This window comes from Colletotrichum phormii, assembly GCF_030913505.1.
Source record: "Colletotrichum phormii strain CBS 102054 chromosome Unknown BDP81scaffold_10, whole genome shotgun sequence".
NCBI classification, from domain to species: Eukaryota; Fungi; Ascomycota; class Sordariomycetes; order Glomerellales; family Glomerellaceae; genus Colletotrichum; species Colletotrichum phormii.
Window position 1 is genome coordinate 630,644 of NW_026851452.1, and position 19,404 is coordinate 650,047.

The 19,404-nt window shown below is 54.1% G+C and overlaps 6 protein-coding genes across 6 annotated transcripts; 3 read left to right on the top strand and 3 right to left on the bottom strand.

The window, feature by feature from the left end:
- Positions 1–838: 838 nt before the first annotated feature.
- On the top strand, positions 839–2,427 carry BDP81DRAFT_25139 (uncharacterized protein). The gene is made up of 2 exons (XM_060582871.1): positions 839–1,278; positions 1,343–2,427. Exons 1-2 carry the CDS (start codon positions 1,074–1,076, stop codon positions 2,194–2,196), a joined length of 1,059 nt encoding a protein of 352 aa, XP_060445200.1. The 5' UTR covers positions 839–1,073; the 3' UTR covers positions 2,197–2,427.
- A 3,297-nt stretch (positions 2,428–5,724) lies between these two features.
- BDP81DRAFT_394262 (glutaredoxin) lies at positions 5,725–6,563 on the bottom strand (the record flags this gene model as incomplete). The annotated part of the gene is made up of 2 exons (XM_060587935.1): positions 5,725–5,802; positions 5,865–6,563. 2 exons carry the CDS (start codon positions 6,561–6,563, stop codon positions 5,725–5,727), a joined length of 777 nt encoding a protein of 258 aa, XP_060445201.1.
- A 713-nt stretch (positions 6,564–7,276) lies between these two features.
- Positions 7,277–10,153, top strand: BDP81DRAFT_348781 (uncharacterized protein). The gene is made up of 3 exons (XM_060586171.1): positions 7,277–7,756; positions 7,840–9,813; positions 9,874–10,153. The coding sequence occupies exons 1-3, from the start codon at positions 7,561–7,563 to the stop codon at positions 9,996–9,998; spliced, it is 2,295 nt and encodes a 764-aa protein (XP_060445202.1). The 5' UTR covers positions 7,277–7,560; the 3' UTR covers positions 9,999–10,153.
- Positions 10,154–11,011: 858 nt separating this feature from the next.
- Positions 11,012–11,583, bottom strand: BDP81DRAFT_449600 (uncharacterized protein; the record flags this gene model as incomplete). The annotated part of the gene is made up of 3 exons (XM_060592431.1): positions 11,012–11,039; positions 11,118–11,326; positions 11,491–11,583. The coding sequence occupies 3 exons, from the start codon at positions 11,581–11,583 to the stop codon at positions 11,012–11,014; spliced, it is 330 nt and encodes a 109-aa protein (XP_060445203.1).
- A 3,444-nt stretch (positions 11,584–15,027) lies between these two features.
- On the top strand, positions 15,028–15,696 carry BDP81DRAFT_25216 (uncharacterized protein). Its single transcript, XM_060582872.1, has one exon. The coding sequence runs from the start codon at positions 15,135–15,137 to the stop codon at positions 15,477–15,479; it is 345 nt and encodes a 114-aa protein (XP_060445204.1). The 5' UTR covers positions 15,028–15,134; the 3' UTR covers positions 15,480–15,696.
- A 788-nt stretch (positions 15,697–16,484) lies between these two features.
- On the bottom strand, positions 16,485–18,869 carry BDP81DRAFT_319736 (arrestin; the record flags this gene model as incomplete). The annotated part of the gene is made up of 2 exons (XM_060584464.1): positions 16,485–18,356; positions 18,417–18,869. 2 exons carry the CDS (start codon positions 18,867–18,869, stop codon positions 16,485–16,487), a joined length of 2,325 nt encoding a protein of 774 aa, XP_060445205.1.
- Positions 18,870–19,404: the final 535 nt, after the last annotated feature.

Here is a 19,404-nt window from a genome sequence, read left to right on the forward strand (position 1 = left end):
GGTGCTTGCTGCCCATGGCTTGGTTCACTGGCTCAATACGGAGTACAGGAGGTGTTGTCTGAAGTTTTGCTGGGCTTTCCCCTGTAGCTTTACACGAGCTTAACCACCCATCGTTGAGACGAAAGCTTTCTCAGGAGCCATGAGGAATTCGACGAGCTTAATCTCCATTGTGATGGTGGTCGAAATACGGGTCTACGCTTGAATATCTGCGTAATGCGCCACACTCTAGCAAGCGGCTAGTGAAGAAAGAGAAATGCCCAGCTGGAAAGCGGCAGAAAGATGAAGCAAAGCCCAGGATCGCGAAACCACCCTTGGCCATTCACGAGATCCTCCCCTTATCCACCATCACCGCCCCTCCTTCCACACTTACCGCCGAGGTCTTCCCAAGTGGCTTAGTGTCGCTCTCGCAAACGTTTCTTATGCCATCTGGGCAGCCATTGTAGTTCTTGGCAAAAGCCCATTCCATCGAATGGGATCAGGGGGTTTTCCATCTTTGTGGTCCTGCCCCCCGTCGTACCGAGTCTCGGCCGATGAGACGTGGTCGACAACCACCCCCCTGCCCAGCCTTTTTATCCTTAAGCTTAGGATGACGTTCTGGTGAACTTGGTGCGGTTTGCCTACGAGGCCCCCTGTCCAAGGAGTTGTTGGACTTACACGCGCCGCGAGGGAGAGAGAGAGATCCATCCCATCAAAACCCTTCCCAGCCCGGGAAGCGAGGATCTCGAAGTGACTCCCCCCTTCTTTGTTGCTTCCCTTCTTGATCTTCCGCTTCTTCATCCACTTCTTGTTACGCTGTTTTCGAGTTGCGTCTTCGATTCTATTTGCTAACTCTTGTTCACTTTTTTGTTTGAACGCCCTTCTTTATTCCAACCTATCCTGCAGGCCAGCTTCACTTCAAGCATTCCGTTCGTTTTATACGCCCGCCCTTTCGACTTTCGATACCCGAGCCCTAGTTGGCCGATTTTCACTAATTCAAAACTTACGATATTCGACACGTGGTTACTTATTCTTGGTGGACTCGGCACGATCTATACTCGACAAAAACATCTCAAGAAACCAATCAACTAGACAAGATGCGGTTTACAACATCATTGGGGCTTTTCCTCGGTGTTTCGGTATGCAACGCGCAGATTTCGAAGCCGAGGGCCGGGGATGTCTTGATGCCAAACCAGCAATTCGAGGTTGAGTGGCAGACGGCGGGCCTACAGGCCCCTGTCAATATCGACCTGGTTCCTAGTGGCAAGACGGACTTGTCAGTCATTGCAGAGAAGATTGCAGGTAAAGTTCCCGGGTCAATATGAACATCTACCGGACTAGATAATTAACCAAAAATTTCTTGCAGTGCAAGTCGACAACGTCGGCCGTCTGAACTGGAACCCCAGCGCCTCCATCACGGCCTTTGAGAGCTTCGCCATCGTCATTACGGACTCAGTCCAGGCCGTCGTCGTGTCCGAATCGTTCCAGATTACCCAACTTACCCAGCAGCCCGTAATCCAGACGATAATCGGAGCGGACCCGGCGCAGGTGGAGATCGTCACCGCGGCTGCTGGTCCCCCCAAGGTTGTGTATTCTGGCGTCTTGCCCCCTGATGCTATTCCCGCCGGCGTCGCCGTCGCGGAGGCTACCCCTACGGAAGCTGCTCTCATCAGGCCTGACGAGTCTAAGAACGGCATCTTGAATGGCACCGCGCCTGGAGTCTCCCCTTCCAAACAGGAGGGAGGCAGATCCAAGGAGCCCGCGACCCCTGACGAGAAAGCCGCCCCTGTGCCCGATGAATCCGTGCCTCGCAACTCCTCGAAACCGCTCACGAGCATCGCCGAAAAGAACCAAACTCCAGCGGCCCCCGAGACCACCCCGACGCCGATATATTCGACTATCCAGTCCGCCTCCGCGCCCGCGTCTTTCCCAACATTGTCAGCGACCAAGAACCAGACGGGTCCCCCGGGTGGCGGCGCTGAGGTCACGCCCACGCCGATTTACTCCACGATCCCGGACTCTGGCCCGGCGTTCCCGAGCCTTTCGGTCACCAAGAACCAGACGGCGCCCGCGAACGCCGAGGTTACTCCTACCCCTATTTACTCCACGATTCCGGACTCGGGCCCGGCTTTCCCGACACTTGCGCCAACCAAGAACCAGACAGCTCCGAGCGCCGAGGTAAGTTTCCCCTGGATCGTCCCAAAGCATAGCACATACTAAAAACAGATCCAGCAGCCGGCCGAGAGCAAGGCGCCCGCCGCCACTCAACCAGCAGCAGAAGTCCCAGCGAACCGCACTAGCATCACGCCAGAAGCGTCAACCACGCCCTCCCTACCAATCGTAACCATCCCCATACCAAAGAACACCACTGTCCCCGCGCCCCCAGCCGCAAGCGAGCCCCCCATCCTCCCGAGCGCCGCGAACCCAGCAGTCAACAGCAGCAGCAGCGCCACCCCGACCGGCCTGCCCGCCCTCCCCGTCACCGAACCCGCTGCCGTAGCTCCCGTACCCATCGCCGCTCCCTCGCCCTCGACACGGCCGAGCAACGACACGGCCGTGACGAAGCCTCAGCCTCAGTCGTCTGAGCCGGCGCCGGCGTCTGCTGTGAGTTCGGGCGGCGCGTTGCCGTATAAGGGGACCCTGCCTGCGGATGGCGGGGCGCCGCTGAAATCGGTCAAATCTGATGTCCCTGCGTCGACTACGGAGAGTGCTACTGCCACGGCTGGCGGGGGTTCGGCGACGCCTGTGCCTAGCACTACTGCTGGTGGAGGCAAGGAAAGCGAAAAGGGGGGTGATAGCGGAAGCGGAAGCGGCGGCAAGAGCGGAGAGGAGAGCGGCGGTTCCGGCAGTGGTTCAGGAAAGGGGTCAGGTGATGACTCCGACACCGAGTCCGATAGTGAGACCGGTTCCGGCTCTGGCAGCGGCAGCAACACGGGAGACAAGCAATCCAGCACTTCCGTCTCCACGGGAGTCATCGTGCCCACGCCTCAACCCCAGCTCGGCGTCGACGCCGGTGCGACGCCCGTCGTCCAGATCGGCCCCAGCATCACGCTGCCGTCGTCCCTCTGGACGTCCATGATTCTCGCGACGGCGGTCGGTGTTGGTGCCGCGGCGCCGAGTGGTGGGTCGTTTGCGGTGGCGACGTCGCCTGCTGTGCTTGTGCCTAATGCGGGGTGTAGGACAACGCAAGGGAGTGGGTATGTGGCTGCTGTTTTTGGTGCTGTTACGGTGCTTTTGGTTGTTGTGATGTAGGAGATGGGCAGACGTCTACCAGGGGAATAGGGGGTTGGGGGTTGAGTTTGGAGGGGTTGAGTTTGGAGGGGTTGGGATTGGGTGTTGGACAATGGATGAACTCATTGTTTGCAGCTTCAATCATGGTGTCATTGGGGTGGAATGGCATGAGATTACATGTAGACAATATGAGTAAATCAACTTTCAGGATTTCCCACTGTCGAATGTTTCTATGATATAGCTTTCAAACCGATTTCAGGACTTAGTGTAGGGAGGGTCCAGCCAGTTTGGCCCGACTTTTCTCAGACTTAAGTTCATGATCATGCCAAACGGATTCAGCAGCGGAGAAGCATTTTTCAATCTGTTGCTTGAATATGATAGTAGTAAACATATTGAAGCTGCTGGATGACTGCGAAATGGTGCAGGGAAGCCATTTAGGCCATGGGAGTGGAAAGGGGTCAGATCAGCAGTGAATTTACGCAACATATCACAACTCTCTCACGTTACCTCAACGCAGTGCCGAAGAAACGAAGACTATACAGGGTATTTTCTAGACGAGGTTGGCGGTGACTGTGCTTTGGACGAGTTGTAGATATCTGTTCTCGATGAAGATTGCATAGGTAGTAAGTATGGCTTGTGGTCCGATACTCCTGGGCTCCGTGTGCCGTCTATCTTGGCGGGTAGGAGGATGTTTGACTACTTTCTTTACTCAAGGTAGTGCAGGTCTGATGAGAAACAGTCCAAGTTCATGCTTGGTATTCTGTAGAGCCTTCTTTCCCACATAGCGGCAATTGTGCCAACATGAAGTCTAAGTAAAGGGGCGAAAAAAAAGAAAAAAAAGAAAAAAAAGAGATTCCAGACTTGGCTGCCCCTTCCCTCCTGCATAGAATGGGCATATCAAAGTGTCTAAACTACCTGAACTAAAAAGAGGTCACCCCCCCGGTGTTAATCTGGGGGCTACATCTCTTGGTGCTCATGCTGGGATTCGAACTCGGATAGCCTGTCATCGAGTAGGCTGTAGATGGGCGTAATTGATTATTGACCTTTAACCAACTCTACCACCCACGCCACAGTTTGACCTGACCCCCGGCCTAGAGGGCGCCTGCTGTGCTGGTGACGAGAATGGAATTGAGGGGGTATATGGAGGCTTTCTCTCGACGGTAGGTCACGTGTGTGGGCGCCCTTTTTTTCATCTGACCTTGAGGTGATGGGCGGAAGGTGAGATACCTTGGGTTGCCTAGGCAACTTCACCTGAAAGGTGAATCACCCACGGCCACAGTCATCAGGGTGCCGAGCCTGATGTAATGCCTACGTCGAGGTTTGGGATAGTGCTACAACGGCTCTTTGGGTTACACATTTGGGAGTGACTGTATATGAGGTCGTCGTCATCTTATGGTCTTGCCACTACCATAATCGGCTCATACCCCAATCGTTGACTAGGTAATAAGACAAGTCTACCGACCACGCGAATGAGGTCCTCGCACAAGATCTTACGAGACATGATCTGGATCGCAGCGTGTTCTGGAACCAAGAAGGAGGTTCCCTCATGTAATGACTCCATCCCATGGCATTCGACTCACCTTCACTGGCGTATCAACAGCCAGGGACAATTCATTTGGGCTGGCCTGTGAGCGTGTCAATGAGATGTTGAAGAGACGAAAAGTATCATGAAGACGAAGACGTTGCTGCAGCGGTTACGTTGTTGTTAAGCTCGGACACTATCCCTCTCAGCTTTGGAATCCACGGAGCTGGGATTTACGTCGTCAGATGGATGTTTCCTCAGGTTGGGCTGTTAAATACAGCTGAGTAGAATCCGGTCTCATCCAAGAGGTGTCTGGTATTGATCGAGGCCCAGCAGTGAAACGTGGTGTACAAAATGATGGACGTTATGTCAGGCAGGCACTTGGAAACTTTGTTAAAGTATCATGGCGGTCAGACTTGAGCCCCCTCTCATTCAGGGGCGAAAGACTTGAAGCACCGTATCTAGAGGGTATGTCACAGAAGTGGAGCCGCAGACTGCCTTGAATGATTCCATTGTCATTAACGATAACGTGAAGACGAGCCTTAACTAAGGTACTTGAAAGTATCCGCTTCTTTTGACATCGCCTCCTCATCTCATGTTCTCATGCCTTCAAATGCGTCAACTTTTGTGTGCCGGGCCTGTGTCTTGGAAGCGATGATTACTCCGGCCATGCCGAATCTCCGAGCTGGGACTCGTAGTGTCTTGGACCAAAGATGCTTTTCTATCAGTTTCCCAAATGCTTCTTCCCAGTCAATTTTCCCAGATCGGAGATATCATGGAGCCCTTCAAACGATGCTTGGCGAATGACATGATCGCACTCAAAACTGTATCGTCGCCCCATCCAAAGACCAGCTAGGTTTTGGATTTCAGCATGGCCGGGCAAGGATGTAAATCAAATGTGAATGGGTATGTAAAGACGACGAGAATCGTCACGTCTTACACGGTGAGAACCGGGCAGGCGTGAATATGCAGGATGTTGTTGATAACTAGGCGGTTTAGGCAGCGGCCTCAGCACTGGCCTTGATGCTGTACGGGCCAAAGAACTCGGGATCGTTGGAGAGTTCTTCCTTGACCTAGGGAGGGAATGATATCAGCATATGTAAGTCAGCCATGATTGTTGAGACCTCAAACTTACAATATCAAGGCCACCAACCAGCTCACCATCAACCCAGAGCTGAGGGTAGGTCGGCCACTCGGCATACTCCTTCAGGCCCTGTCGTACCTCATCGTCTGCCAAGATATTGAAGAACCCGTACTTGACCGAGTGCTCTCTCAAGATGGCAACAAGCTGTCTTGAAAAGCCGCACTGAGGTGAGCTGGGGGTACCCTTCATGAAGAGCATGACGGGCGCAGCCTTGACAAGGTCGGCCAGGCGCTTGAACAACTCCTCCTTGGCCTTGACCGGGTCGACGGGCTCGTCAACCTGCATCGCGCTGGGACCATTCTCGACGCCTTGGTTGCCGTTTACTGTGGCAGCCGCGCCGGCGGGCTTCTTGGCGTGTGTCTCGATCGCATTGCGGACCTTGACAGCGCTGCTACCGCTGACGGTCTCCAGGACTTGGCCGTTGCGCAGAAGAACGAGGAAGGGGACGGCGGTGACGTTGTATGTCTCGCTAATGTCGCTGAGCTCTTCGGCGTTTATGGAAACCCAGGATGTCTGCGGGGGGCTGGTGACGGGGTATTCGGAGGCAAGGGTCGAAAGGACGGTAGCCATCTGGGCGCATGGGGCGGCCCATGGTGCATGGAAGGAGATGATGTGGAGGGTGGAAGGCGGGGTGGAGGCAATGTGCTTCTCCCAGTCGGCAAGGCTGGTGATCTCCGTGATCGTCGACATTGTGTGTTTTTGGCGGATCGCGAACTCTTGGGATGGTCGGTTGTTGGAGGTGATGCGACGAGGGTTTATTTGGGGTCAATCGGATAGAGGAAGCCGTGGGAGGGAGTCGCGTGGAGTCGTAGAGTCTTGTGGAACACACTTGAGAAGAGGGACGGGTTCGGTCTGTCGTTGAATCGCGGAATGACAAGTCCAACGGCTGATAAACCACGGGTCTCCGATACGTCGGGTGGAGGGGTATTATTTGGAGGGGCAAGTCGTGATTTTTCGGGGTGGCTGCGATTGTGCCGGATACAGTGATCTCCGCGGGCAGGAGATGGGATTACTGCATTGGTTGATGACTGTAGGGGGGAAAGGCTCGAGTTGCGTCATCTGTCGCGAGATTTATGCGGTATAATTACATATGTGAATAATTCCACTCGGCGGGGGACGACGCCTGCCACGCCCAAGCTGCCCCACTAGAGCAGTGCAGAGGCCCGAAGCGGAGAGCGAAAGCGGCAAGCACCTTCGGAGCACAGTGTGTTACTGTACTCCGTACTCCGTTCGCTGGCTCTGACGGTTGACCCGCCCTCCACTCGTCTCGTTCCCCCTCGTCCCCTCCCCTCCCCAGGCTGCAGTGCCAGTCAGTCAGGTACCTTAGCTGCCCAGCCTGCCCCGCCTCGACACCTGGCCGGCGCTGAACAACGCTGAGCTGCGTAACCGACCGTCCGCGTATTGGATGCTGGCGGGACCGTGCTTCACCTCCAAGTTCTAGTTCCACCTGTGCTGCGCCTCTCCAACTCTCGGCTGTCCACGACTTTCTGCAATAGAGAAGAGGGCTGGTTTGGTACGTCAGCTTCTTGCCCGTCAGACATAGGCGACTCTCCGACGGAGACCTTTACGACCAAACATCTTCCACCCTACTATTATACCTCTTTCCCCCCCCTCACCAATCCCCTCATCTACTGACGACTCAACGATCGACGACCACTGCTAGTCGAGCTTACTGCCCAAACTCGCAATGGCGTCACTCAATCTGTCCATCAACGGACCCTCGATCAAGAGCAGCTACCAGGGAGTCATCAACGGCCCGCCCCCGAACTCGAGCTCCCCAACATACGCTCAATGGGCTCTATTCTCAGTCCAGGCTCCTTTGGCCAATGCTTTCCAGGACAGCGGCAACAAGGAGAGTGTGCTGAAGGTCCAGAGCACTGGTGGTAAGTTCCCCCGCTCTTTCGCCCGAGCTCCCGACGTCGCTTGGGGGAAGACAATGCGCTGACATATGTCCTTTCCTACGCAGATGGCGAGCTCTCGGAGCTCATCGAAGACTTCAACGAGGGCCGCATCCAGTTCGCTTTCGTCAAGGTCAAGGACTCCAACTCTGGCCTCCCCAAGAACGCCTTGATTGCCTGGTGCGGAGGCGGTGTCCCCGAGAGAACCAAGGGCTACTTCACCACCCATACCGCCGCCGTTGCCAAGATCCTCCACGGCTACCACGTCCAGATCACCGCTCGTTCAGACAGCGACCTCGAGCCCGAGAGCGTCATGCGCAAGATTGCCGATGCCTCCGGTGCCAAGTACTCAGCAGGCGGCTCCACGTCTTTCGCTGCCCCACCTCCGGTTGCCTCTAAGCCCGTCTTCACACCCACCACATCATCAAGCGGTGTCAACCCCATCGTTGCCGCGCGAAACCGCAAGCCCGCCGACGTCGACGAGGACGGCTGGGGAGACGATGCTCCCCAGGTGACCCGGTCCCAGCTCGAGAAGGTCCAATCTGCGTATAAGCCCACCAAGGTCAACATGGCAGAGCTCACGAAGCAACGGCAAGAACCTTCCGGCTTCAACGGAAACGGCTCGCAAGACAAGCCTGACGTTGTGAGGGGCGCATACCAACCCGTTGGAAAGGTGGATATTGCTGCGATTCGAGCTGCAGCGAAGAACCAGCAGGACGACAGGCCTGCCCCTGTCAAGGGTGCCTACGAACCTATCGGCAAGGTCGACATTGCAGCTATTCGCGCCAAGGCACAGAAGCCTTCAGAGGCTGCGGCACAGAAGCCTTCAGAGGCTGCGGCACAAGAGCCTGAGGAAGACGAGCGGCCCAAGTCGCTGGCCGAGCGAAGCGCTGCATTCAACCAGTCAGAGCGCTTGACATCGCTGCCGAAGCCCAAGGTTGCCAACAAGTTTGGCGGAGCGGCCGCTTTCACCGGCACCAAGGCCCCCGCGCCCGGTCTTGGACTCGGCGCACCCTCCACCCCAGCTCCCCCACCAGTGGGTGCCGCGAGCCGGACCTTTGCCGACGAAGGTGGCAAGACGCCAGCTCAGCTTTGGGCCGAGAAGAAGGGAAAGCAGGGCGGATCCGTCTCCAACGTTGTGTCGCCTCCGATCACTTCTCCTATTGGCGTTCAGTCAACCGGAGAATGGAAGAGCGGCTACTCTGGCAAGTCATGGGGACCCGTCAAGATGCCCGAGTACGGAAAGGGCTCCATCAGCCAGGATAACACTGGCGAGGATGCCCAGCGAAGTGTCGAGACGCCCGCCTCTCCCAGCGGTGGCATCGGTGCCCTCAAGGAGCGCTTCACCGGTGGAGCCCCGCCCATTCCCCGCGAACAGGAGCAGCAAGAGTACGATGAACCGTCTCCTCCTCCCCCACCTAGCGGTTCTCGGCCTCCCCCGGCCGGTGGATTTGCTCTGCCCGGTCTGCCTTCCAGGCCGGCACCCGAAGAGGAAGAGGAGGAGGAGCCCCAGTCTCCGATCAGAGTTGCGCAGCCCGTGTCTCGTGGTCCCCAGGTCGAGATGGAGGCGCCCGAGGAGAGAGAACCTCCCCGTCCTATTCCTACTCACCAAGAGCTGCCAAGAGAGGAGGACCTTCCGGAAGACAACGACGCCGGCCGTGGTGCTGCGGCGGCTGTCGCAGAGCAGCAATTCGGCCAGGAGCAGGTTGCGGCAGGCCAGGCAGACAGCGGCGGCAAACGTGCTGTGATCCAATACGACTACGAGAAGGCGGAAGACAACGAGCTTGAGCTCCGCGAGGGCGAGTATGTCACAAACATTGAGATGGTGGACGAGGACTGGTGGATGGGTACCAACTCCCACGGCGAGAGCGGCTTGTTCCCCAGCAACTACGTCGAGCTTGTCGAGGATGAGCCTGAACCGGCGCCGGCGGCACGGAGCGCGCCTCCTCCTGCACCGGCACAAGCGGAGCCGGAACCGGCAGCTGCCGGTGGTGGCCGAACAGCCACCGCACAGTTCGACTACGAGGCTGCTGAGGACAATGGTAAGAAGAGCGCCCAACCCGTAACCCTCTCATGTAACGATGCTAACGCTCTCTCTGTAGAACTTTCCTTCCCCGAGAATGCAACGATCAAGGACCTCGAGTTCCCTGACGAGGATTGGTGGTTCGGTTCCTACGGTGGCAAGCAGGGTCTCTTCCCTGCCAACTATGTCCAGCTGGACAACTAAGTATGAGTTGATGGAAAGCAGTTAGAAAAAGTCGAAAGTCTCCGTGACGGCCAGCGATGAATCACGCCCTGGGCCTCTCGACCAAGAATGATCTTGGGTTGGTGAGGTGCTTAGTTGCGTTTGATAGGAATAAAAATACCGGTGTTATGTCCTAACTTTGGTTGCTAAGTTGCTTTTACCTTTGATTCTGGCGAGGAGGCAGTCATTCCTGATATTGCTCGAGTTCATACTGTCATGCCATGCCGCAGTTTGTACGCCGAGGAGATGCAGACATGCATTCAAGCCATTGACGATCTTGCCGTCCGGATCCTTGATGTTCATGATGCTTACCTTATGTCACGTTGACCACGGGTTCAAACCCAAATGTAAGGAGGTATGTATACATATGTTCATTTTCCAAAAGACTACTGAGGGGAAAAAAAAGTCATTATGGCGCATAAAACAATGCGTCCACCGACAGCAATTCAACCAGGTTGATGGGTAGAGGGAAAGAAAAGCGCCATGAACGCCCGTGGGGAAAGTAATCAACGAGGTACGCTGAACCCATCGTGAACCCGTTCCCTCCCAAAAAAAATTTAAAAAAAATTTCCCGTTTCCTCCAATCGATTCGTCATCCCTAGCACATCCCAACTCGTTGCGTCGTCTCAGGACTGTGCCGTTTGCTTTGCGCCTGGCCTGGCCGGTTTAGCCGTGCGAGGTCGCAAAAAACAGAGCCGTCGATTTCCATTGATTTCCTTTCATTTCCTCTCCTCTTGCTTTTTTTTCGTCGTTCAAAAGAAAAAGCTCGGGGCGCCCTGGAGTTAGGTTTGTTGGGGAGCCCAATTACAGTTTTTTGGTTCGAAGCAAGATATTTGCCGTGATCCCGTCGGGTTCCCCACTTTCTTTTCAACGGAGAATCACAGACCGCGTACTTTTGACACGCCGAGGATGTCAGATTTTCCGAGATCCGAAGTGAGAGAAATACATCTAGCTCTAGCTCGTTGAGCAAGTGAGGAGAGATTTTCTCAGGTCATTTAGCAGATGTCGAAACAGCACTCGCAACTGAGGGGTATCGTTAGCCACCACGTATATGATGATGATGGATGAGATAAGGATAGAGAACGAAGAAAAAAAACTCACCATTCTGCGCAGCATTCGCACGTCTCGTCGATAACGCAGCAACAGCACAGGGCAGCGAGACAGGCCGTCAGGCAGTTTCCGCCGCCCTGCTTCTTCTGCCGGGGCGCCTGCATGGGAGGCTGTTGCTGGTACTGCATGGGCGGCTGGCCGCCTTGGGGATAGTAGCCGCCCTGCTGCTGCTGGTAGCCTCCTTGAGGGGGACCGTAGGCCTGTGGTTGAGATGTTAGTGATTGTTTTTTTTTCTCGCGTTCAGGTTTGCGATTGCGTGTAGAGTGTGGTGCCGGCGCATGGAAATCGCCACAATATTGGGGAGATTGGAATGCGCCGGCAGCGAGAATGTCTGGGAATGGGTAGGGTGAAAGTGAGTGCTTACAGCTTGGGGGTGCTGAGGGTAACCGCCTTGAGGAGGGCCATAGTTTTGGTTGTTGTAGTTGCCACCCTGGTTGTAGTAGTCGTTGCTGGCCATCTTGTATATATGTGTGTGTGTAGAGTTGTGTTTTGTTTTTTATATGTTGTGAAACAATGAAGCTATTCAGACAAGGCGAGAGTGAAAGGCCGACTGATGGAGAATCTGATGAGGAAAGACAGAGGTGGATGAGAGTGAGTGTGTGAGATGAAGGAAATCCGAGACAGCAAGAAGGCGGAAACGTGTGTCGATAAGGGCCCCCCTCCTCTCTCTATCTGTATCGAGTAAGGTAAGGCAGTGAAGAGGTGAGTGGCCCAGTGACAGGTTCGAGGAGATCCCTGCTCTGCATCGAAAGTGACGGGCTGGGCGATGCTGCCCGGTGGCTTCCCCTCCCCTCCCCCCCGTCCCACCTCAAGTCACAGTGGAGGTGTAAGGTACGACGCATCAGCCCAGTACTTTTCAGTCTAAGCATTTTTTAGTTCCTTAGGCACATAGGGTAGGTAGTGCAGGTATCCGTAGTCGGATAGGTACTTTGGTACCCTTACCCAGCTGCCAGCATGCAGATTGAGGTGACTGTTCTTTTTGCTTGTGCTGAGGTCACTGGTCTGAGGTGTCGTCCATTCGGAGAGAGCGATGAGCTGCGGGGCCGAGAATCGAAGCTTTTCTTTCCCTCCTGCCCCATCCATCCCCGTCAAGACAGCGCCCCCAAAGACAGCTGCGCACGCCGTCAGTAGCACTGGGGACCGAATGAGCGAGAAACCCCGATTTTTAGGTACTGTATTCGTACGGAACACGTTTTCAGGCGGGGCGGGGAGGAAGGAAAGGGCACATTACAAGATACAATCGGCCAAGGCCCGATGAGCGCGATAGATTGAGGTACCCGCGAGTAATCCCGAACCAACTTACACTACACTAAGGTACCTTAGCTACGGGGCCCCCGGTGTCCAATAATGGACCATTGCAGTGCATTTGGAAGTGGGTTTCTACCGCCCAGCACTCTGTTCAGACCCGGCATGGCTGAGGTGATGACTGTTCCTTGCAGACCTGACCCCTACGGGCCCTACCATTTACGGTGAAAAGCGCAGCAGGGCCAGGCTCAGGCTCAGCCAGCAAGCGACACCGCCGGCGCCCAGCCACAACTTGGGGGAAAGGTGGATACCCTGATTGGCCGGATGCGTGTTCCCGGTGGCGGCTTGGTGATGCGTCCTCTCTCGCTCTCTTCTTTTTTGCCATTGATGATGTTGGCAGTCTTTGACGTCGTTTTGTTCACATGGTCATGTTATCTTTTTCTCCCGAGGGGAGCAGTCTGTGGGTGGTGGGTACGGCAGCCCGCAAGGGCAAGAATATTAAAAGTCGATTTTCTACACTACAGCTACGGTCGGGGGTAGTACCTTCCCTTCTAACTTATTAAATAATTTTAAAGGTTTTAATTAGTTTGATTATTTAGATCTATAGCTAGTGCCGCCCAGAGGTAGTTATAATATAGTAATTAAAAAGGTAATTAGAAGGGTAATTAAAAATAAGTAATTACTTAAAAAGTACTTATTATTAGTTAAAGTAAACATATATTATCAGTAGCCTTAATATAGCTAAATATTAATATAATAATATTTACATATTATAGTACCTACCTAAAAATCTACCCGGGTACTTCTATTTATAATTATTTATAATTGATTAACGTGGTTTACCAGTCAGCCGCGCATATCAGTCAGCCGCGCATTTCCTTATCGTATACTAAGTCGCCTACATTATATAATTAATATCTTTTTCAATGTTGGTTATATAACGTTTAAATTTTTTCATTAGTCTTTGATAAGAGTCACCAAACTAAATAAAAAGTTTTAAAAATTAATTTCTATTTAGAAATAGAGTAGATATATTATATCCTTATCAAAGACCCATATTTCTATTCCACTGCTTATTTTAATATAAAAAGATTAAAGTGTCTTTTTCTATTAAATTTAACTAGTTATATTTTAAATATATTATAAAGATACTGAAATCTTTTTAATTAGTTATTATTCAAAGAAATTAGGTAAATATGCAATTTAGTATGCGATAAGGAAATGCGCGGCTGACTGGTAAACCACGTTAAAAAAAATATGTACAAAAATAAATTATACAACTCTCTTACTTAATCACTTAATATAATAATATACTAGGTAATAAGATTGTATAGATAATATTTATATATAGGGCGAAAAGGTGAGTATTACTTAATATTATATCCCCTCCCGTTACTATATTAAAATCTGGACTTTTGGCATACTTCCCCTTGCGGGCTGCCGTAGTGGGCCATCAGTCATTACCTACCTACCTACGTGCCTACCTACCCACCTACCTACGTGCCTACCTACCCACCTACCTATCCAAAGACGGTCCGTTCCCATTTCCATCCATAAGTTCGTTCGTTCGTTCGTTCGTTCGCCTTGGGCGCGTTGCATAGATGGATGTACATTCGGTACATGCCGCAGCATTGAACGCCATGATGACAGATTCCCACCCCAACGATATTTGGATTCCGAGGTTCGGTTCGTGTTGTGCTACTACGGAATGAGGCACCTTGGTTCGGACAGAATTAGTGTAGGTAGGTCATTAGTTGCCGCCAAAGTGGCCAGGACAGCTGGACTCGTCCTCGCAGGCTCCGCGCTTGACTTTTGCTGCCCCCCCCCCCCCCCCCCCCCCCCCCTGCGATATGCATCTCCGTGGGCGCTTGTCTCGCATGGAGAGCAAAGAAAAGGGAGAAGGAAAAGCGAGTGAATTTGAAACCTCGAATAAGGAGTCTGACGACTCGACTTGTGCACATGAACGTAGTCATGCGACTCATCTTGGGAGACTGAGGCCCATCTCTAGCGAGACATTGCTACGTACGTCGCTCGTCCCGAATGACCTGCCTTTTGCACGCGGACCGGGAGAGACATCTTCTTCCCACTTGCAGGCTTGGTAGCACTGCACTAGGTAGGTGACACGCGAATTATAATACAATTCAATATGAACAATACCTACGCAAGCTGACGAACCAGGAGCAATCAGAATGGCCACACCAAATCCAAAACATCAAGTGTCACTGTTTGACAATCCCTTCACATTTTGATGGGAATCTTCTTCGAAACCTCCACTTTTGGTCCAGAGGCATCGAGATGGACCCCAACCGTGAGAAGTGTGAGTGACACACCCCGTCCGGTACCCGCATGAACGTGCCGAACGAATCCGCCAGCCAACATCTTCCCATTCTCACTTGCGCAGTAGCGGCAGTACGAACAGAAGAGAACAGCAACACCGCAGCTAAGCCTCCTTGCTGCTTATAGCGTACCTACCTCAGAGTCTGGGAGAAAACACACACACACACGAGACTCAGCCACCAACATTCAGAGATTCCATCCAGAGGCATAATAACCCATGCCGAGCATCCGTCGTTTCTCTTCCCATTGGTTGCAAGCAAAAACCTCACAAGATCTCCAACACCTCACGAACGGTGTACCACAGACGCACACCAAGCAACCAAATCACATGAGCTGCCAGATCTACCTTAGGTTCACACTTTTTAGCTGCCACAGCTACACCTATCAAAACGAGGGCAGTAAAACCTTGGGTAGGGTAGACAGTCAATGCCAAGTCAAAGGGTCCAGCCCAGCCGCCCCGGGCGGGCGGCGTTCCTCCTGAAAGGAACCGTACCGTACCGTTCCTACCGTTCGAACCGCCAAGCTTTTGCGGCGACGGCTGTCTCGACGAGTTGGCTGGCGTCTCAAACTCTCCCTCCACCCCCCGTTCATTCCCGCCCCTTGGCTGGAGCCTTGGGTCCCTTTAGAAACGACAACCTCTCATCTGGCCTGACGCCGACTACAACTTCAGGTCATCGACCAAGGTCGTACGGGTTGTATACGCCCTTATTTCTAGTAGGACTTGTGTGTGACTTTTTTTTTTTTTTGGTTCTCCCAGTAGTGCCATACTAACGAAGCCGACGTAAATCATAAACCACCAAGGTTTTGACTACAAACGCATGATTTTACTAGCGTAGGAAAAGCAGAAGCCCATACCTCGAAAATCTGCTCAACGCCAGGCCTCCGGAAGCCGAAAATGGGCAATCGAGCCTATTGCCTCTGCTTTGCTTTGCCCTTTGTGCGTCTTCCAAGTTTCGCCAAGGGGAGATGGAAGGAAATACCGGAAAATCCGCCAACAGCGGAACATCGTCCCCTGCCTCGACAATCTGTAACAAAACAAAAAGAAGGAAGAGAGACAAGACAAGGGGCACGCAGCGTTTGATCGCCAAAATCAAGCATCGACAAGCATTTTTTTCTCTTGTCGCAGCGGTGGATCACCCGTCCCCCTTTCCCGTTCCCCTTTCCCCTTTCCCGTGTTCCAAGTTCCAATACGGAGTAAGCAAACATGAAAACTAACGAGACGGTTCGTTCTCCCCCCCTCCCCTATCCTACCCATCACTCCTGTCTACGACGTAGGCAGGCCTCGACTACATCTCAAGAAGTTGAGATGGTTCGCAGCCAAGAGGTGGGGGGCTGCTTTCACCCCCCAAAGGCCCGCCGCCTCACAAACGCCGTGGTGCCAAACACTCGGGACAACCCTTCGTGCCAAGATGGGTGGCTGCCGAGTGCATCGGACGTCAAATCGGCTCGCCGAGCGCCCAATCTGCATATGCCATGCGGGCTGGGGGGCCGAACAAGCTACCTCGCCAAGACCTTGGTTCTTCACTCCTCACGATACCATTACGTATCTGTAGATGTTACCTGTGCAGAAATGTTACGGGAGACCGCGGTGAACTTGAAATATGTCATATTGCTTGCTGCATTTTCGCTCTCAAAATTTCGTTTCACACGTTCGTGTCTCTATAGTTACTTTGTAGATGACGCACTCGCAAATGCTCACAACAACCACACTTATTATACACTATTCAACCATGGTTCTTCGTACCTCGTGCTCCCCACCCCTCTCCCAATGTGTCATCATCGCTCATACCTCGGCAGTGGTTCTGAGCCTGCTGCGTGGTGTTGGTGGCTGGACTGTCCAGCGCCTGCTTCTGTGCTGTAACTGTACTGCTGCCCGTAGTCGTCCTCGTCCGCTAATACCGGCGCCGACGGCTCGGCCACGTCCGCTGGCGGTGCTGATGCCGACGCACTGGGTCCCGCATCGTAATCGTCTGGGAATTCCGGTGGCGCGCTGGCTTCGACCAGCAGCCGCTGCCGCTCGAGCTCATGTTTGTCTTCTGTCCGCGCTTCTTGATGTGTAGAAATATCATCCAGCGTTGGCGCGGATGCCTCTTCCTCCACCCCATTCGCACCGTGATGCGATTGCGGTTCGGGCTGGGGTTCGTCCTCGGCGTCGTAGATATTCGGCTCCGGTGCTGATGTCCCTGACGGGCCCGCTTCTGACATCTGGGGCGGTCGACTCGGTAAAAGTCTCTCTTCTTGACGCCGTGCCCGCTCTTTCTCCGTCATGCTACCCTCGTCCGGAACTTGTGGGGGAGGTACGTAAGCTGGTGCTTGCATCTCATCTGGAGGACTCGTCGGGTGTATCGTGATCGTAGGCTGCCGGCTGAGAGGGCCCGGCATCTCGGGAGGCTGCGGCCAGTAGCTCTCACCATCGTCCGCGTGGATATCGTCCGTCGGCCAGGGGCTAGAAACTTCTTCCCTGCTGAGTGATCCTTCTCGCATCTGGAACGTCCGCAACGTATTACTCCGCCCGCGCAACCTTGAACTATCCGTAGAACCCAAAATGACCTCGAAAACGACTGATATGACTCCTTTTTCACGTCGTAACCGATCCGTGTCTATCACGTTTCCTCCCCACGAGTTAAGCGCCGTGTTGTTGCCGTCGGTGGCTCCCGACCCGGGTGCAAACTGAGCTACCCTGGACTGGCCTCCACCTTGAAGTTGGCTCGCGAGCCTCCCACCCAAATCGACCAGGACCTCCACTTGGTATTTGAAGCTGACCATATCCCCAGGCACGCCCTTGATGGTCGGGAAAACATCTTCGGGCACCTTGAGCGATGCTGTCACCGTCGTTTCCAGTGTAACTGGATCGATAATGAGTGGAGCAACAGACTGGGATAGGTCCTTCCGGAAGACGCTCAGTGACGAAGTCGAGGTCAGCGATAGGCCGCCCAATCCAGTCCGCGACCGCGGGTAGTAGTCTTCTTTCGCCAGCTTGCGGGTCTCTTCTTTCGACATGATGTCGGCGAACATGGAGGCTGGCGGTGCCGTATCAACCCTGCCCTGCCGGTACATGGTGACAATGACACCATGCATGCTCTTTATCCGTTTGATGTGCTGCACCGAGACCTTGACTGACACTGTGTCGCCTGGCAAAGCCCCGCCCTTCAGCATCTCAATCGTTGCCGTAATCGTCTTTTCATCGACAGCTTGCATTTTTGAATTTGTCAACGAGCTGCTGGCTAGCTGAGGCTCAGCTCTAGCTAGACTGATACCCGTGCTCGAGCTAACGGTACTGTCGCCGCTGACTTCGCTCTGTATATCCGTGTGCGTTGGGCTTCGGGGGTATTCGAGCGGATCATGCGGGTGGTCTTCTGTTGGCGCTGGTGACTCTACCACGCGCTCAGCATCGTGCTGCTCAACATCTGACCCTTGCTCCGTAGTTTCCACTGTGGCAGCATTCTTGTCGTTGCCAGCGGTCCGCTTCCGTCTCGATTTCTTGGAGATTGGCTCGAGATAGATGGTTCGGGGGCGAGGCGGCGCGAGGGATGCAATGTCTATTTGCTCAACCAACTGGATTTTTCGATCGCAGGATGATGTCGGAGATATCGAGGTCGGACGCGTCAGGGTCGCTGTTATCATGTAGGAAATCGTGCCTCGTTCAAACTGGAATGGAGCGCGTTAGCAAGTATGCCTCGTCACGTTAGTCGCGGAGTCCGGACGTACATCAATGCTACTGGGCAAGCCCTTTTCGGGAAACACTAAATCAAACTTGAACTCGTATTTTCCAGCCTCCAACCTGCCCTCCCCACTGAGCACCTGCTCGTCCTGGAAGAGCGACGCATAGCCGTTGCCGTGGTACTGGGCCGAGGAGCGTCCGGACAAGGCGGGTTTCGCGATGGGGGGTTCGCTGACGGCTGGGCCCTTATGCACGCGAACGTAGCCATGCAGGGCAACAGTGAGATGGGTTATGCGGATGGGCTTGACTACGGTCAGGACTACGGCGCCATAGACGTGTTCGCCAGCCGAGTACTGGCGGTGGGGGTCGTCGGGGCGGACGTGGAAATCAGCGAGGTTACGCGAACGCGATCGGCTGGGCAAAGCGAAGCGAGAGAAGAATGAGCGAGCGGACGAGGTTGTTTCTTCGACGGAGCCGTTGGAATGCGAATATGCGCCCATGTATGCAACGACTTGTGGGCCGGGCCTTTGGCGGTGTCGTGAGGTTGTGGGAGTCGTCGGTGGTGGCGGTGGTGGTGATGGTCGTGGCGGGTGGTGACAAGGACGGTGATGTCGGCGATGGTGGAGGAGTTCGTTGAGCGGAGAAGGTGAGAAGGCTCAGGCTCGGGTTCAGGCTCGAGGTGGAGATGGGGAAGAGGGCGCAGCAAAGGCGACTTGAGTTGGACCCTCGACGTCGACATGCAATGAGGGGATTCGCACAGCGACGCCAAAGTGGCTTACAGCTTTAGGCGGGGGGTTTAGTCGAGAGTCGACGGGTTTGTTGGAGGTCCAGTGGGTTGTCTTGGCTGGAGGACAGGGAAACGGTAGGTCGGGCGGGCGGGTTCAGGACCGACTCCACGAGGTCTCGGTGTGTCGGGACGGTCAAGGGACCTGTGCTCTGAGCGTCTGGTCGTCTGGAGCAGCGCCTCAGTGTACGGAGTACGGATACTGCGTATGGGCCTTGGGGATTAGGCGGGCTGGCTGGTTGGGAGGGGGA

Coding starts and splice junctions, on each gene's coding strand:
- BDP81DRAFT_25216 (XM_060582872.1), top strand. CDS start 15,135: ATGCCAAGTCAAAGGGTCCAGCCCAGCCGCCCCGGGCGGGCGGCGTTC.
- BDP81DRAFT_25139 (XM_060582871.1), top strand. CDS start 1,074: ATGCGGTTTACAACATCATTGGGGCTTTTCCTCGGTGTTTCGGTATGC. Junction 1,279..1,342: donor CATTGCAGAGAAGATTGCAG/GTAAAGTTCCCG, acceptor AATTTCTTGCAG/TGCAAGTCGACAACGTCGGC.
- BDP81DRAFT_348781 (XM_060586171.1), top strand. CDS start 7,561: ATGGCGTCACTCAATCTGTCCATCAACGGACCCTCGATCAAGAGCAGC. Junction 7,757..7,839: donor GAAGGTCCAGAGCACTGGTG/GTAAGTTCCCCC, acceptor TTTCCTACGCAG/ATGGCGAGCTCTCGGAGCTC. Junction 9,814..9,873: donor CGAGGCTGCTGAGGACAATG/GTAAGAAGAGCG, acceptor CTCTCTCTGTAG/AACTTTCCTTCCCCGAGAAT.